Source organism: Rattus rattus, chromosome 16, assembly GCF_011064425.1.
Source record: "Rattus rattus isolate New Zealand chromosome 16, Rrattus_CSIRO_v1, whole genome shotgun sequence".
NCBI lineage: Eukaryota > Metazoa > Chordata > Mammalia > Rodentia > Muridae > Rattus > Rattus rattus.
The window spans coordinates 19952678-19965254 of NC_046169.1; the positions used below are offsets into that span (position 1 = coordinate 19952678).

At 48.8% G+C, this 12577-nt stretch overlaps 1 protein-coding gene across 1 annotated transcript in view; it reads right to left on the reverse strand.

The window, feature by feature from the left end:
* The window catches only part of Castor2 (cytosolic arginine sensor for mTORC1 subunit 2), a 39832-nt gene extending 38539 nt beyond the window's left edge, over nt 1–1293 (reverse strand). The window contains exon 1 of the mRNA XM_032886981.1: nt 884–1293. Within this exon, the coding sequence (XP_032742872.1) occupies nt 884–996 (113 nt within the window). The 5' untranslated portion in view covers nt 997–1293. The remainder of the gene's footprint in view (nt 1–883) is intronic.
* Nucleotides 1294–12577: the final 11284 nt, after the last annotated feature.

Consider the following 12577-nt stretch of genomic DNA (forward strand, 5'->3'; position numbering starts at 1 on the left):
GGCAATTAAGAGAAAAGGTAGTCTGATTCTAATCCAACAGGAGTTTATGAAGTCAAAAACCCACCTAGCAATGGGCAAAAAAAAAAAATCTAAGATTAAAAAAAATTTTTTTTTCTTTTTCTTCTTACCTCCCAAGGCCTTCCGCTATTTTTCCCCCTGCAACATCCGAGCCCAGGCTCCAGGCAGATCCATAAACACGCCTGCTCCTCCCCTTCCAGGGTTCAAAATCCCCCCTCCCTCCCACTTCGTTGGACCCCCAAAGAGAAAAGAAATCAGCGACCCTGGTCCTGCCACCCCTCCTCCGCTGCCTGCACCCCTTCTCCCCTCGCAGGCACCTGGAGATAAACATCTACTAATGATTTTATGATTTTTCTGTTCTGGGGTAGAGCGAGCTCAGCGCCATCCCTCCCCGCTTGCCAATGGCTACAGGGGGGCCGGCCCAACCGGGAGGAGGGTGGTGATGGTGGTGGATGGATGGGGGGATGGGGCGTGTTTAGTTTGTAAATTTCCTCCTCCGGGTCCCCACACCTGTTTTTCATTCATTCATTCGTTCATTCATTCATTCACGGATGCATCACAGAGGCCATTTAGGGAGGTTACTAGGGATCTCAGAGAGGGGACTGAGATGGAGGGGGGGTGTTGGGTGTTGGTGGCAGCAGTTGGGGGCGCAGTGGGGTGGGGGGTTCTGGGTGGAGGGGACCCCCAGCTAGAGAGCACAGGGGTGGCTTTGTCCGATGCAGGAGAATGGCAGAGATTGGGGGGATGAAGTTGTTTTGCATTGCGTCCCCCCCGGGGTGCGCCTCTTTGTCTGTCCCGGGCGGGTACCGTGAGCCCCCCTCGACCCCCCGTCAGCCATCCCCTCGCCCCACACTCTTTCTCTCACCTGGTCTTGGAAGACAGGAAGGCAAGTTTGATGAGGCCGTAGGTGAAGAGCGGGATACTCTCCTTGGCGACGCTGGCAACTTGCAGCCGGTGTTCCAGAATGTGCAGTTCCATCGTCCGCCCAGGGTTCCTCCACGGCGGATCATCCGCGGTGGCCCGAGTTGGGGGGGGGGGACGGGGACGAGCCGCGGCCCCCGCCCCCTGCGCGCCCCAAGCCTTGGGGCAACTGGCCCAGGGAAGGGGGCCCGGAGCTCGATGCCGGGCTGATTCGTACTCGATCCAGAAAAAGGAAGCTTGGCAAGTTGCAAAAAAAGGAGGCCTGGGGAGGACCTGCGGGGTGCAGCAAGCTACGGGGTGGACAAGCAAACAGCGCCCGGCGGAGCGCGGCGCCCGGCGCAGCAGCAGCTGGTGTTCGCTGTAACAAACAACTTGCCACTCAAACGCCGGGCCCGTGCTGCGCAGGCGCCAGCCGCGGGGCCGCGCATTGCCAATCGGGATTTGTAGTCCACGTGAGCGCTTTTACGCGGCCCTCCCCACTCCCCTGGACTACTCCAGCTTGCTGATGTCAAGCCAGGGGGGCTGGGCTGCTGCGCCACGGTGCACTGGGAATGCAAGATTTCGGGGTTCCCCAGGGACACAGAGGAACCCGATGGGACATATAGGGAATTTGGAGCCGACTTAAGCTTAGATGCATGCTCTGTCATCGCTCAAACTCAGGATTAGGTGCTTTCTTTGGGGTGTCAAGCGAGAACCCCTTTCCTCCACAAACAACTCCAGCGTTGGAAAAGGCCTGAGCCTGCCAGAGGAGAGATTTAGAGGAATCGCTGATTGTCGTTCAGGGAAGCCAAAGTAAAAGAAGGGTTGGGTTAGATAGAAAAGGGTGCCGGGTTTCTTGGGAAAGGGTGCTGAGGGCTGAATGAGAGAGCACACAGGCAAGGGGGAGGGGGGCGCTCAGAGGGAGAGCCGCGCGGCCTTCCAGGCAGAAGGAACACCGTGTCCAAACGCACGGAAGCGTGAAAGCCCCCACGGTACTGTGTTTGGCTTTGTTGCTGCGGAAAATGTGAGGGAGGATAGAGATAAGGCAGGCACGGGAACCAGGACCCAGGTCTCCGGGATCATGGGTACAAAGCTGCTGGAGTAACTGTGGATCTGGGAGGGGTGTGTGTGGAGGGGTTGGGGGAAAGCGGGGGTGGGGGGTGGGGGGGGAGAAGGGGGGTGGCGAGCGGACCTGAATCTGAATGAGAGTTACCCTTAGTGTTTCTAACCCCAGGCTCGAGTGCTGTATGGGGACCTGTTCAGCAAATATTCCGTCCACCCCTCCTGCCCTCCCCTCCCTTTCATGGCTGACTAGGTTTTGAAATCGTCTAGGTTAAAGTTACTGACTAGCGTGCCCTTTGGCAGAGTACTTTGGAGATATGGTGGGTCAAGTCTACCTGATGAGGCAAACGGGTGGGGGGTGTGTGTGAGAGAAATCCTGCCTGCCTATCTCATATGCACAGTCCCCTTCTGTCAGATGGGGGTTTATTGCGCTGCTGCCTCATACCCACAAAAGGGCGTGAGACCCAGAATCTTGAGCATGTCTCTTAACCTGGACACCCTTCTATTGCTTTGATTTCCCTAAAGATTAGGCCTTCAAGATGGCTCAGTGGTTAAAGACACTCGCTGCCAACCCGAGTTCGATCTTCTGGACCTTGGAAGGAGAAAACCGAATCCTGCAGGTTGTCCTCTGATTTGTACATGCGCGTGCGCGACACACACACACACACACACACACACACACACACACACACACACACTTTAAGTAAATAATTGATTGCTCTATTTTTATTTTGTTTTGAGACAGAGTCTCGTTTATCACATGTTAGCCTTCAGCTCTTTCTAGAGTTGAGGATAACCTTGAACTTCTGATCTTTTTTTTGCTTCTATTCTGTGCCTGCCCAGTGCCCCATCTGGTTTATGCTGTGGCAGGGATGGAACCCAGGACTTGATACTCTTACCAACTGAAGTACTCCCAGCCTTCTTTTTCTTTACTTTAAATTAAAAACTTAATAGAAAAAAACCCCATAATTTTGTGTATATATAGGTGTTTGCCTGTGTGTATTTGTGTGTGTCACAAATGCTTGGTGTCCAGGGAGCTCAGAAGACAGTATCAGACCCTCTGGAACTGGAGTTAGTTGCAGATGGTTGTGAACTGCTCTGTGGGTGCTGGGAATTGAACCCTGGATCCTCTGGAAGAGCAGTCAATGCTCTTAACCACTGAGCTACACAGCCCTTTATTTACTTGAGAGAAAAAAATTTGTTTTTGCTTTTATTTGTGCCTCTGTGTCTCTGTGTGTATATGTTGCATCTGTGCTGGGAGTATGTGTGCTCTAGGAGTCCAGAAGAGGTATTTATTGGATCTCATGGATCTAGAGTTACAGGTGGTCATGAGTCACTTGACATGGCTGCTGAGGACAGAACTCAGGTCCCCTCTTAGCCACCAAGGCCCCTATTTTTGGTCTCTTAAAATTTGGAGACTGGGTTTCCTGTAACCCAGGTTAGACCGGAACTCTTGATTTTCCTGCCTCTACCTCCCATGGTTTTGGACTGAAGTGTGACTCTACCACACCTGACAGACAATGCTGCAAGCCGGGGATTTAGCCAGTGGTAGAGCGCTTACCCAGCACTGTAAACAAATAAAGTAAAATATTAGGCATGATGGCACACATTTGAATTTCACTGCATTATTGTCAGTTGGAGACTAGCCTGGGCTATGTAGTGAATTCAAGGCAAACTTTGGCCACAGAGTGAGGATCCGTCTCAAAAACACCCAAAACTAACTTGATGAAAGGAATTAAATAAAAGGCTTGTCCGTTTCCCCTCCTCTAAAAGTCTCTGATCCATAAGAGCAACTATTTTGGGGGCTGGTGATATGGCTTAGCAGGTAAAGGTGCTTGCTGCCAAGCTTGAGGATCTGAGTTCAATCCCCAGGATCCACTTGGTGCAAAAACGATAACTAAGTCCCTAAACTTGTCTGCTTGCTTCTTAGTCAGGGTTTCCATTGCCATCGACAGACACCATGACCAAGGCAAGTCTTGTAAAGGACAGCATTTAATTGGAGCTGCCTCACAGGTCCAGACCATTATCATCATGGTCAGCATCCAGGCAGGCAAGGCAGCGAAGGAGCTGAGAGTTCCACATCTTGTCCCAAAGGTAAACAGAAGACTGATTTCCAGGCAGCTAGGAGGGTCTCAAAGCCCAACCCCACAGTGACACACCTACTCCAACAAGGCCCAGACCACATTTCCTAATAGTGTCACTCCCTGGGCCAAGCATATACAAATACAAATGACTTCAGCTTTCATATGTATTCACAAACACACACACACACACACACACACTCACACACTCACACTCACACATATGCACACACTTGCTCTTTTTAAGTAAACATAATAAAAAATTTAAAAGGCAATACTCTTGACTGTTCTCGGCTGTATTCTCGTTGTTAGCCACAGGGAAGGTTGCTCACTCAATATCTAGGAAACGCATACATGCACATGCCTTTGCAATGAACTCTACAGGTCTAGGAGGCCCAGATAAGCATGATCCAGGAGGCCAGCTTGGTTTCCCAGCACCTATAGGGCAGCTCACAACTATTTGTAGTTCCAGCTCCAGGGCATCTGGCATCGTCACACATAACATACGGGCAGGCAAAACATCAATGCACATAAAATAAAAATAAATCGTTAAAAAAAATAATAAAGGGGTTGGGGATTTAGCTCAGTGGTAGAGCACTTGTCTAGCGAGTGCAAGGCCCTGGGTTCGGTCCCCAGCTCCGAAAAAAAAGAAAAAAGAAAAAAATAATAATAAAGAGCTCAAGGATAGCCCGAGCTAGCCTTAGGTTAGCCTGGGCAACATTGTGAACCACCTCTTTCCCTCCCCTGAAATGCATTCAGGACCTTAAAAGGCAACAGAAGCTGTGGGAAGAGTGAGGGTTAGGGTACCTGGGTATCAGCCAGTCAGAGGTGCACATGACAAATAGGAATTGTGCCCACAGGCATAGCGTCGCAGAACACCTAATGGGTGATGAGACAAAACAAACAAGGCTCCAATCAGGATTTGGCCGGTTTTCTGACTTCTGTTTCCCAGTAGGCCAAATCAGTATTTTCCAGTCTGCAGGCTGTGACCTGCCAGTGCATGGTGAAATCAATTTTGCAGGACATGACTAGCATAGAAACCAACCGAGAATCCAGAGGGCATGGAGAATTGCACATGGTAAGGGGAGGCTACCCTCTTGCCAGAATTATGATCTAGTCATGTGGGTATGATGTATGTATAGTCAGATATTGGATCTGGACATAAATGGTTCTGGGTTCTTCTGTGGGGGAGAGGGGCTGGGGATTAAATGCAGGACCTCCTTTTCCTGAGTGATACCTACCCCCAAGTAGGTAGTTCCTCATTGGACGATTCTAGGCAAGTGTTCTACCACTGAGCCACGCCCCCAGCCCCTCACTGGGGGATTCTAGGCAGGGGCTCTACCACTGAGCCACGCCCCCAGCCCCTCACTGGGGGATTCTAGGCAGGTGCTCTACCACTGAGCCACACCCCCAGCCCCTCACTGGGGGATTCTAGGCAGGGGCTCTACCACTGAGCCACGCCCCCAGCCCCTCACACTGGAAGATTCACAGCCTCCACCCCACTACTGAGCTACGTCCCCAACCCTTCGCTTTTTGAGACAGGATCTCTTGCATAGCTTATTGCCACAATCAACAGACATCACAACTCTGAGTCAACTTAATTCCTTTACATTTAGAAGCTGATATGTCATTTAGACACTGGGAAGTATCTAAGCATGGTTGGAAGACGTTGGCCAACTGTTCTGCTTTCCCTGAGAGCAAGACGTTTTTCAGGATGGGAGACTTTCAGTTTGAAAAGCACATCCTCTGTTCACACAAGACAAGATGGCCACATCACTTGGAAGTGATTTGGTTACGGGAAGCCATCAAGTCTACATCCAACTCTGGTAGAATGGATTGAAGTTGAGATGTTCTGTGAGTGTTAAATATATCTGGGAGTTCAAAGACTCCGTATAGGAAAATAATTAAGGCGTTTCGCTATTTTGCAAATATGTTTTAATTTTAATTACCTGTTGAAGTGATAGTATTGGAGATATTGAGTTAAATAAGCTACATTATTAGAATTAATAATATCACCTAGTTTCCATTTTCTTAAAGATTTTATTTTATTGTAGGCTTAGAGTTTTGAAAAACCTACTTTAATAAGGGTCCTTTCATGCTTCAACCTCCCTTCTAGCCCACCACTCACCGGAAATAGGAAAAAAGAAAGGTTAATAGGAAATGGGGGTTGGTTGTGGACCTGTTTAGAAATAGTTCTTTGGGGCGATTCCGATCTTCACTGTCAGCAGTCCAGTTTAATAGCAACACAGCAAACACCGATCAGCAGTAGCTCAGTCCAGATGAAACTTCGAGTCTTCGCCTATGGGCACGAGTCTGCTGAAGCATCAAAAAGCAGCGGGACACCACCAGAAGGTCTTTAGTGTGTTTCTCTCCTCAGAGTCACAAAAAGTGAAGGTCTTAGCCAGGGTTTCTATTCCTGCACAAAACATTGGGACCAAGAAGCAAGCCGGGGAGGAAAGGGTTTATTCAGCTTATACCTCCACACTGCTGTTCATCACCAAAGGAAGTCAGGACTGGAACTCACACAGGGCAGGAAGCAGGAGCTGATGCAGAGGCCATGGAGGGATGTTCCTCACTGGCTTGCTTCCCCTGGCTTGCTCAGCTTGCTTTCTTATAGAACCCAAGACCACCAGCCCAGGGATGGCACCACCTACAAGGGGCTGGGTCCTCCCACCTTGATCACTAGTTGAGAAAATGCCTTACAGCTGGGTCTCATGGGAGCATTTCCTCAAGGGAGGCTCCTTTCTCTGTGATAACTCCAGCTTGTGTCAAGTCGACACGCAAAACCAGCCAGTACAGTCAGCAAAGAAAGTAAGGTGAGTCAGTGTAATAGCATTGTCAGCAAAGGCCAGCGTCAGCGAAGCCCAGGGAAGCCCAGCGGTTCTCGCTTCATTTTATTTTTTCCTTTTTATTCATGAGAGTGTGTGTGTGTGTGTGTGTGTGTGTGTGTGTGTGTGTGTGTGTGTTATGTATATATGTGTGTACACATGTGCTTCTGTGTGAGTTTGTGGAAGCCTGAGGTTGACAACAGGATTTCTTTGGTCACTCTTCATCTTCATCATTGAGGCAACATCTCTCGGTTGAACCCAGAACTCACTGCTTCAATATGGCTGATCTAAGTCACCAGCTGGGTGGCCAGTGTGCTCTGGGGAGTTTTTCTTCACTTTTTGACGGAGCACTGGAATTATAGGTGTGAGGAACGGTATAACCCTAGGACTCCCAAGACCAAGCCCAGGACCCCCAAAGACCAAGTTCTCAGTACGAAAGAGATTTGTTTGCCCCAGAGGGACAGAGGGCAGGGAATAAAGAGACAGAGACAGGAGAGGGGAAGGAGGGGAAGGGAACGGGGAGATGGGGCCACAGTATTTGTCCCAGAGGATAAAGGACTGGCTCTGGATAGAGAGGAGAAAGACATGGCTGATAGGACAATGGCAGTTTAGAAAGGAAAAAAAAAAGTGAAACCTTGTGTTAGCATGAGGTATTTAATTTTAATTGGACATGTTAATTAGGTGAGCCAAAGGGGGGTTTTCATTGCTGGACTTCCATATTTTGATAGCTGGACCTTTGTAGTAGCCTCAGGAGAAAGAACTGGCCAAACAAGGGACTACACCTTGGTGCCTAGCTTTAGGAAAGCAATCTAATAGTTTATGCTAAGGTACCTGCCTTACTCTAGCTGGCTAGAGTCCCTTTCACCATGCCCATAGTATTTGTGTGTGTGTGTGTGTGTGTGTGTGTGTGTGTGTGAAGGTCTCTGTTATATAGTTCTGACTGGCCTTAAACTCACAGAGATCCACCTGCCTCTGCCTCCTGAGTGCTAGGATTAAAGGCGAGTAACCACTCCACTCAGACAAAAATTGTGTGCGTTTTTCTTATTGTTTTGGTGGTGATAATCAGTCTTGAACCCAGGGTCTTGCTCATGCTAAGCAAATGCTCTCCTTCTAGACTCTCTCTTTAAACTCCCCACAAAGAATTTATACACATTCGGGAGACCCGAACTCTGGTCCTTATACTTGCTGCTTCGTGAAATGTGTCATAACCACTGAGCTATGTAATCTAGACAGGGTCTGGTGTAGCCCAGGCTTCCCTCAAAGTCACTGGCTGAGAATGGCCTCAGATTCCTAATTCTTCTGCATCTATCTCCCAAGGACTGGGAGTACAGAACACCACAATACCTGGATTCTTTTCTTTTCTTTAAAAAACTTTTTTTAAGTCAAAATTACATATGACTGGCAAAATAATTTTAAGCCAACAGCTCTTTCTCATGGGGGTTTTCAAATTGTGACTCGTGTCAGCAACACTTGAGGGCTCTCTGTAAAAAACATCACTAATGGTTCGGTTGTGGTTTGTACCCCAAGGCTCATGTGTTGGAAGTTTGGTCTTCGTTGTGCTATGTTGATTGGTGGCTGGATCTTTAGGAAGTTGAACTTAGTGGGAAGTCTTTAGGTATTAGAAGCATGCTCTCAGAAGGGTTCAATGTAGGTTTTCCTCAGTGACTCTGTGTGTGTGTGTGTGTGTGTGTGTGCGCGTGCGTGCGCGCGCGTGTGCGCGTGTGTGTGTCTGTGCATGCGTGTAGCATGCGCACATGTCTGTATGGGAATTTGTACATATGAGTGCAGTGTGCTAAGAGGCTGTTGGCTACTCACCCCGACTCTGGATTTACAAACAGTTAAGACCTTCCTGATGGGGTTGGTGGGAACTGAACTTTGGTCCTCTGTAAGAGCAGTGCATTATTTAACCACCATGCCACCTTCCAGCCCTGTGTTCTGATAACTTACTAGATCGTTGTGCCGAGAGACTGGGACACAGACAATGATGGGCCAATGATGGGAAAACCTTACCTTGAGTAGGCTTGCTTAGTTTTGAAGGCCTCTTTACTAAATTAATTAGCACGTGCTCTCTGTCTCTCTGTCTCTCTCTGTCTCTGATTCTGTCTGTCTGTCTCTCTCTCTCTCTCTCTCTCTGTGGTGTGAGTGTTTATGTGTAGTGTGTGCATGTGTGGCATGTGCATTGTGATGTGTGTGGTGTGCGTGTGTGTGTGTGTGGCATGTGCGGTGTGTGTGTGCGCACACACACATGTACAGGTGCCGTGGCATGAGTGTCATGTTTCAGGACTCTGCTCTCTTCTTTCACAAGTGAGTTCCAGGGATGGAGTATAGGTCATTAAGACTCGGAAGTCAGCATCTTTGCCTTTGGGGCCATTTCACCAGTCCCTGTACAAACTTGTTGCTTTGTATTTAGTCTGAAACCTCATGTCAGGACCTGAGTGGATCACTGGACTGACATCTGTGTACCACTTCCCAATGTGGCCATATTGAATAAATACCCTGCCTTTAAAATAATGTTTTAGTTCTCCACATAATTGCAAATTGGCAGCCAGGGTTGAAAGAGCATGACCTTTCGCCATTCCTTCCTCACCAACGTCATGGAAAACTTGCTAGAAACACGAACTCTGTGAAAGTCTGATTCTACACTGGGGTGGTTTGAATATGTGTGCCCAGTCAGTGGCACTATTAGGGCGTGGCCTTGTTGGAGGAAGTGTGTCATTTGGGGGTGATCTTTGAGACCCACCCCCTAGCTGCCCATAAGACAGTCTTCTTTTAGTGGCCTCCAGATGAAGATGTAGAACTCAAGTCCTCCTGCACCATGTCTGCCTGGATGCTGCCATGTTCCTGCCTTGGTGATAATGGACTGATCCTCTGAACTTGTAAGCCAGCCCCAGTTATATGTTGTCCTTTATAAGAGTTGCCTAGGTCATGGTGTCTGTTCACAGCAATGAACCCCTAACTAAGACATACACCTACAAAATAGGAAGCTCTGGGATACCTCCTCCTAGGTATATAGGTGACTAAGACATAGACTCACATGGAGAACCATGACCTGAGATAACGATGTTGAATGATTCAACATAGCTACTTCTAGAGATGTCGTCATGATGAGGTAGGGTGGGGAAAACCAGGCCGGGTCTTTACAGGTCATTCTCAGTTCATACTTGGATTGACCGAGTGGCCATCTGTCCATGGCAGTCACCTGACATCTATATAGTTACCTGTGTTACAAGTTCAAACTTTGCATGACTGCAGCTTTCGCAGTCTCCTGGGGCCAAAGTAACATAAAGCTATCTGTGGTGGTTTGAATGAGAATGGGTTTGAATAGCCTCATGGGTTTGAACATTTGGTCCCCAGTTGGTGGCGCTGTTTGAGGTGGTTTAGGATGTGTGGTCTTGCTAGAAGAGGTATGTCACTAGGGATGGGCTTTGAGAGTTTAAACACACACACACACACACACACACACACACACACACACACACACACACACTTTAATTTACAAGTAGTCAGAGCGGAAGTGGGCACCAGTTCAGCTTCCAAGGCAAAGAGATCCACATCCATAGCCAGGAGGACATCACAGATGCTGATGATGTCACATCCATAGCCAGGAGGACATCACAGATGCTGATGATGTCACATCCAAGCCAGGAGGACGTCACAGATGCTGATGATGTCACATCCATAGCCAGGAGGATGTCACAGATGCTGATGTTGTCACATACATAGCCAGGATGATGTCACAGATGCTGATGATGTCACATACATAGCCAGGATGATGTCACAGATGCTGATGATGTTACATACATAGCCAGGATGATGTCACAGATGCTGGTGATAGTCAGGATGGGTAGTGGATCTGCAAAGGGAGCTTAGAGTTGAGAGACTGGGGCTGAGAGCCAACCTGGCTGGGTATGTGTTTAAGTCTGTAAGTCTATTTCATTTTTATTTGTGTGTGTGTGTGTGTGTGTGTATACAGTGTAGTGCAGTTGTCCAAGGAGACCAGAAGAAAACATCAGATCCTCTAAGAACTGAATTTAGAGGTGGTTGTGAGCCATCTGATGTAGATGCTGGGAACTGAACTCATGTTCGCAGCAGGAACAGCAAGGGCCCTTAACCATTAAGACTTGCTCTACAGCTTTTATAAAGAAGGCGGGGAGGGTAGAAGAATTCCGTTTGGCTAGTGGGTCTTATTGTGGTCCTCAGGATCTTTCTGGATCCTTCTTTAGTCCTGGCTTTGAGTCTCCTCCCTTGTGTCTGGTACACTACCCTGGAGGTCACGGAGAGCCGTGAGGGTTCCTGAGGAGGGGAGGAGCTTACTGCACAATGCATGGGAGGAGCCTGACCTGCAGGCAGCAGCCTTCCTCATACTATTTGACAAAGCGTCAGGAAGGTGATGTGACTCTGGTTTGCTGGAGGCACACCTGTCCTCGGACCCCACCCATCTGGAGACACTACACAGGCACAGATCACTTGTCCCCGAGCACTGTGGCTTGGATCGTTATCAGCAGATGTACTCCTTGTTTTCTGTCAATTAGAGACAAACCTAGATTATATCTGGGAAGAGGGACTCTCAACTGAGGAACTGCCTTCATCATAATGGCCTGTAGACAATTCTGTGGGGGCATTTTCTTGATTAATGGCTGCCGGGAGAGGGTCCAGCCCACTGTGGGTGGTGCCAGTCCTGGATGGTGGTCCTGGGTTCTATAAGAAAACAAAAGCAAACCAGTAGCAATTGGTGTTCCTCCATGGCCTCCGTTTCAGTTCCTGTCCTGCATGAGTTTCTGTACTGAGTTCCCTCCATGATGTAAGCTGAAATAAATTCTTTCTTCCCCACATTGCTTTTTGGTCACGATGTTTATCACAGCAACAGAACTCTAACAAGACAGCCGTATTACTTTTCTCTCCAGGCCGTTTATTTCCATTCCAGGGACAGACCTCATGGGATATATCAAATATCCAGTGTCTCCCCAAACCATTGGCTTCTCACCCAATGGCTTCAATCATTGAGAAGTGATTGACCCTAGTGGGCAGTGACATCCCCAAAGGATTAACACAGTGAGACATTCATAATTTAGTGATGTTACTAGGACATGGCAGCTATGCCCCCAGCCTCTCACTGGGGGATTCTAGGCAGGGGCTCTACCACTGAGCCACGCCCCCAGCCCCTCACTGGGGGATTCTAGGCAGGGGCTCTACCACTGAGCCACACCCCCAGCCCCCTCACTGGGGGATTCTAGGCAGGGGCTCTACCACTGAACCACACCCCCAGCCCCTCACTGGGGGATTCTAGGCAGGGGCTCTACACTGAGCTACACTCCTAGCCCCTTCCTGGGGGATTTTAGGCAGATGCTCGATGTCCAGGCCATTTCCCCACCTCTCTTTTTTACCTTGTATTCTTGTCATGGCGTTTCACTAAATTGCCTAGAATGGCTATCCGCTTTAATCCTCTTCCCTTCATCTCCTCAGTAGCTGGGATGACAGGCCTGCAACCATCAGGAGGTCCACCATGAATCCTTCTGCAGAACTTACATGGATATCCTATGAGGAATGGCTACCGGGTTGCTGTTAATATATTTTGTTCCTACTAAATTCATCCCGGGCCTAGGGCGCTGTGTTACTCAGCTTCCTGTCCACGTGACAAAATAGCCTGGAAAATGGCCTCAAGGAACAAAGGCTGATTTTACACAGTCT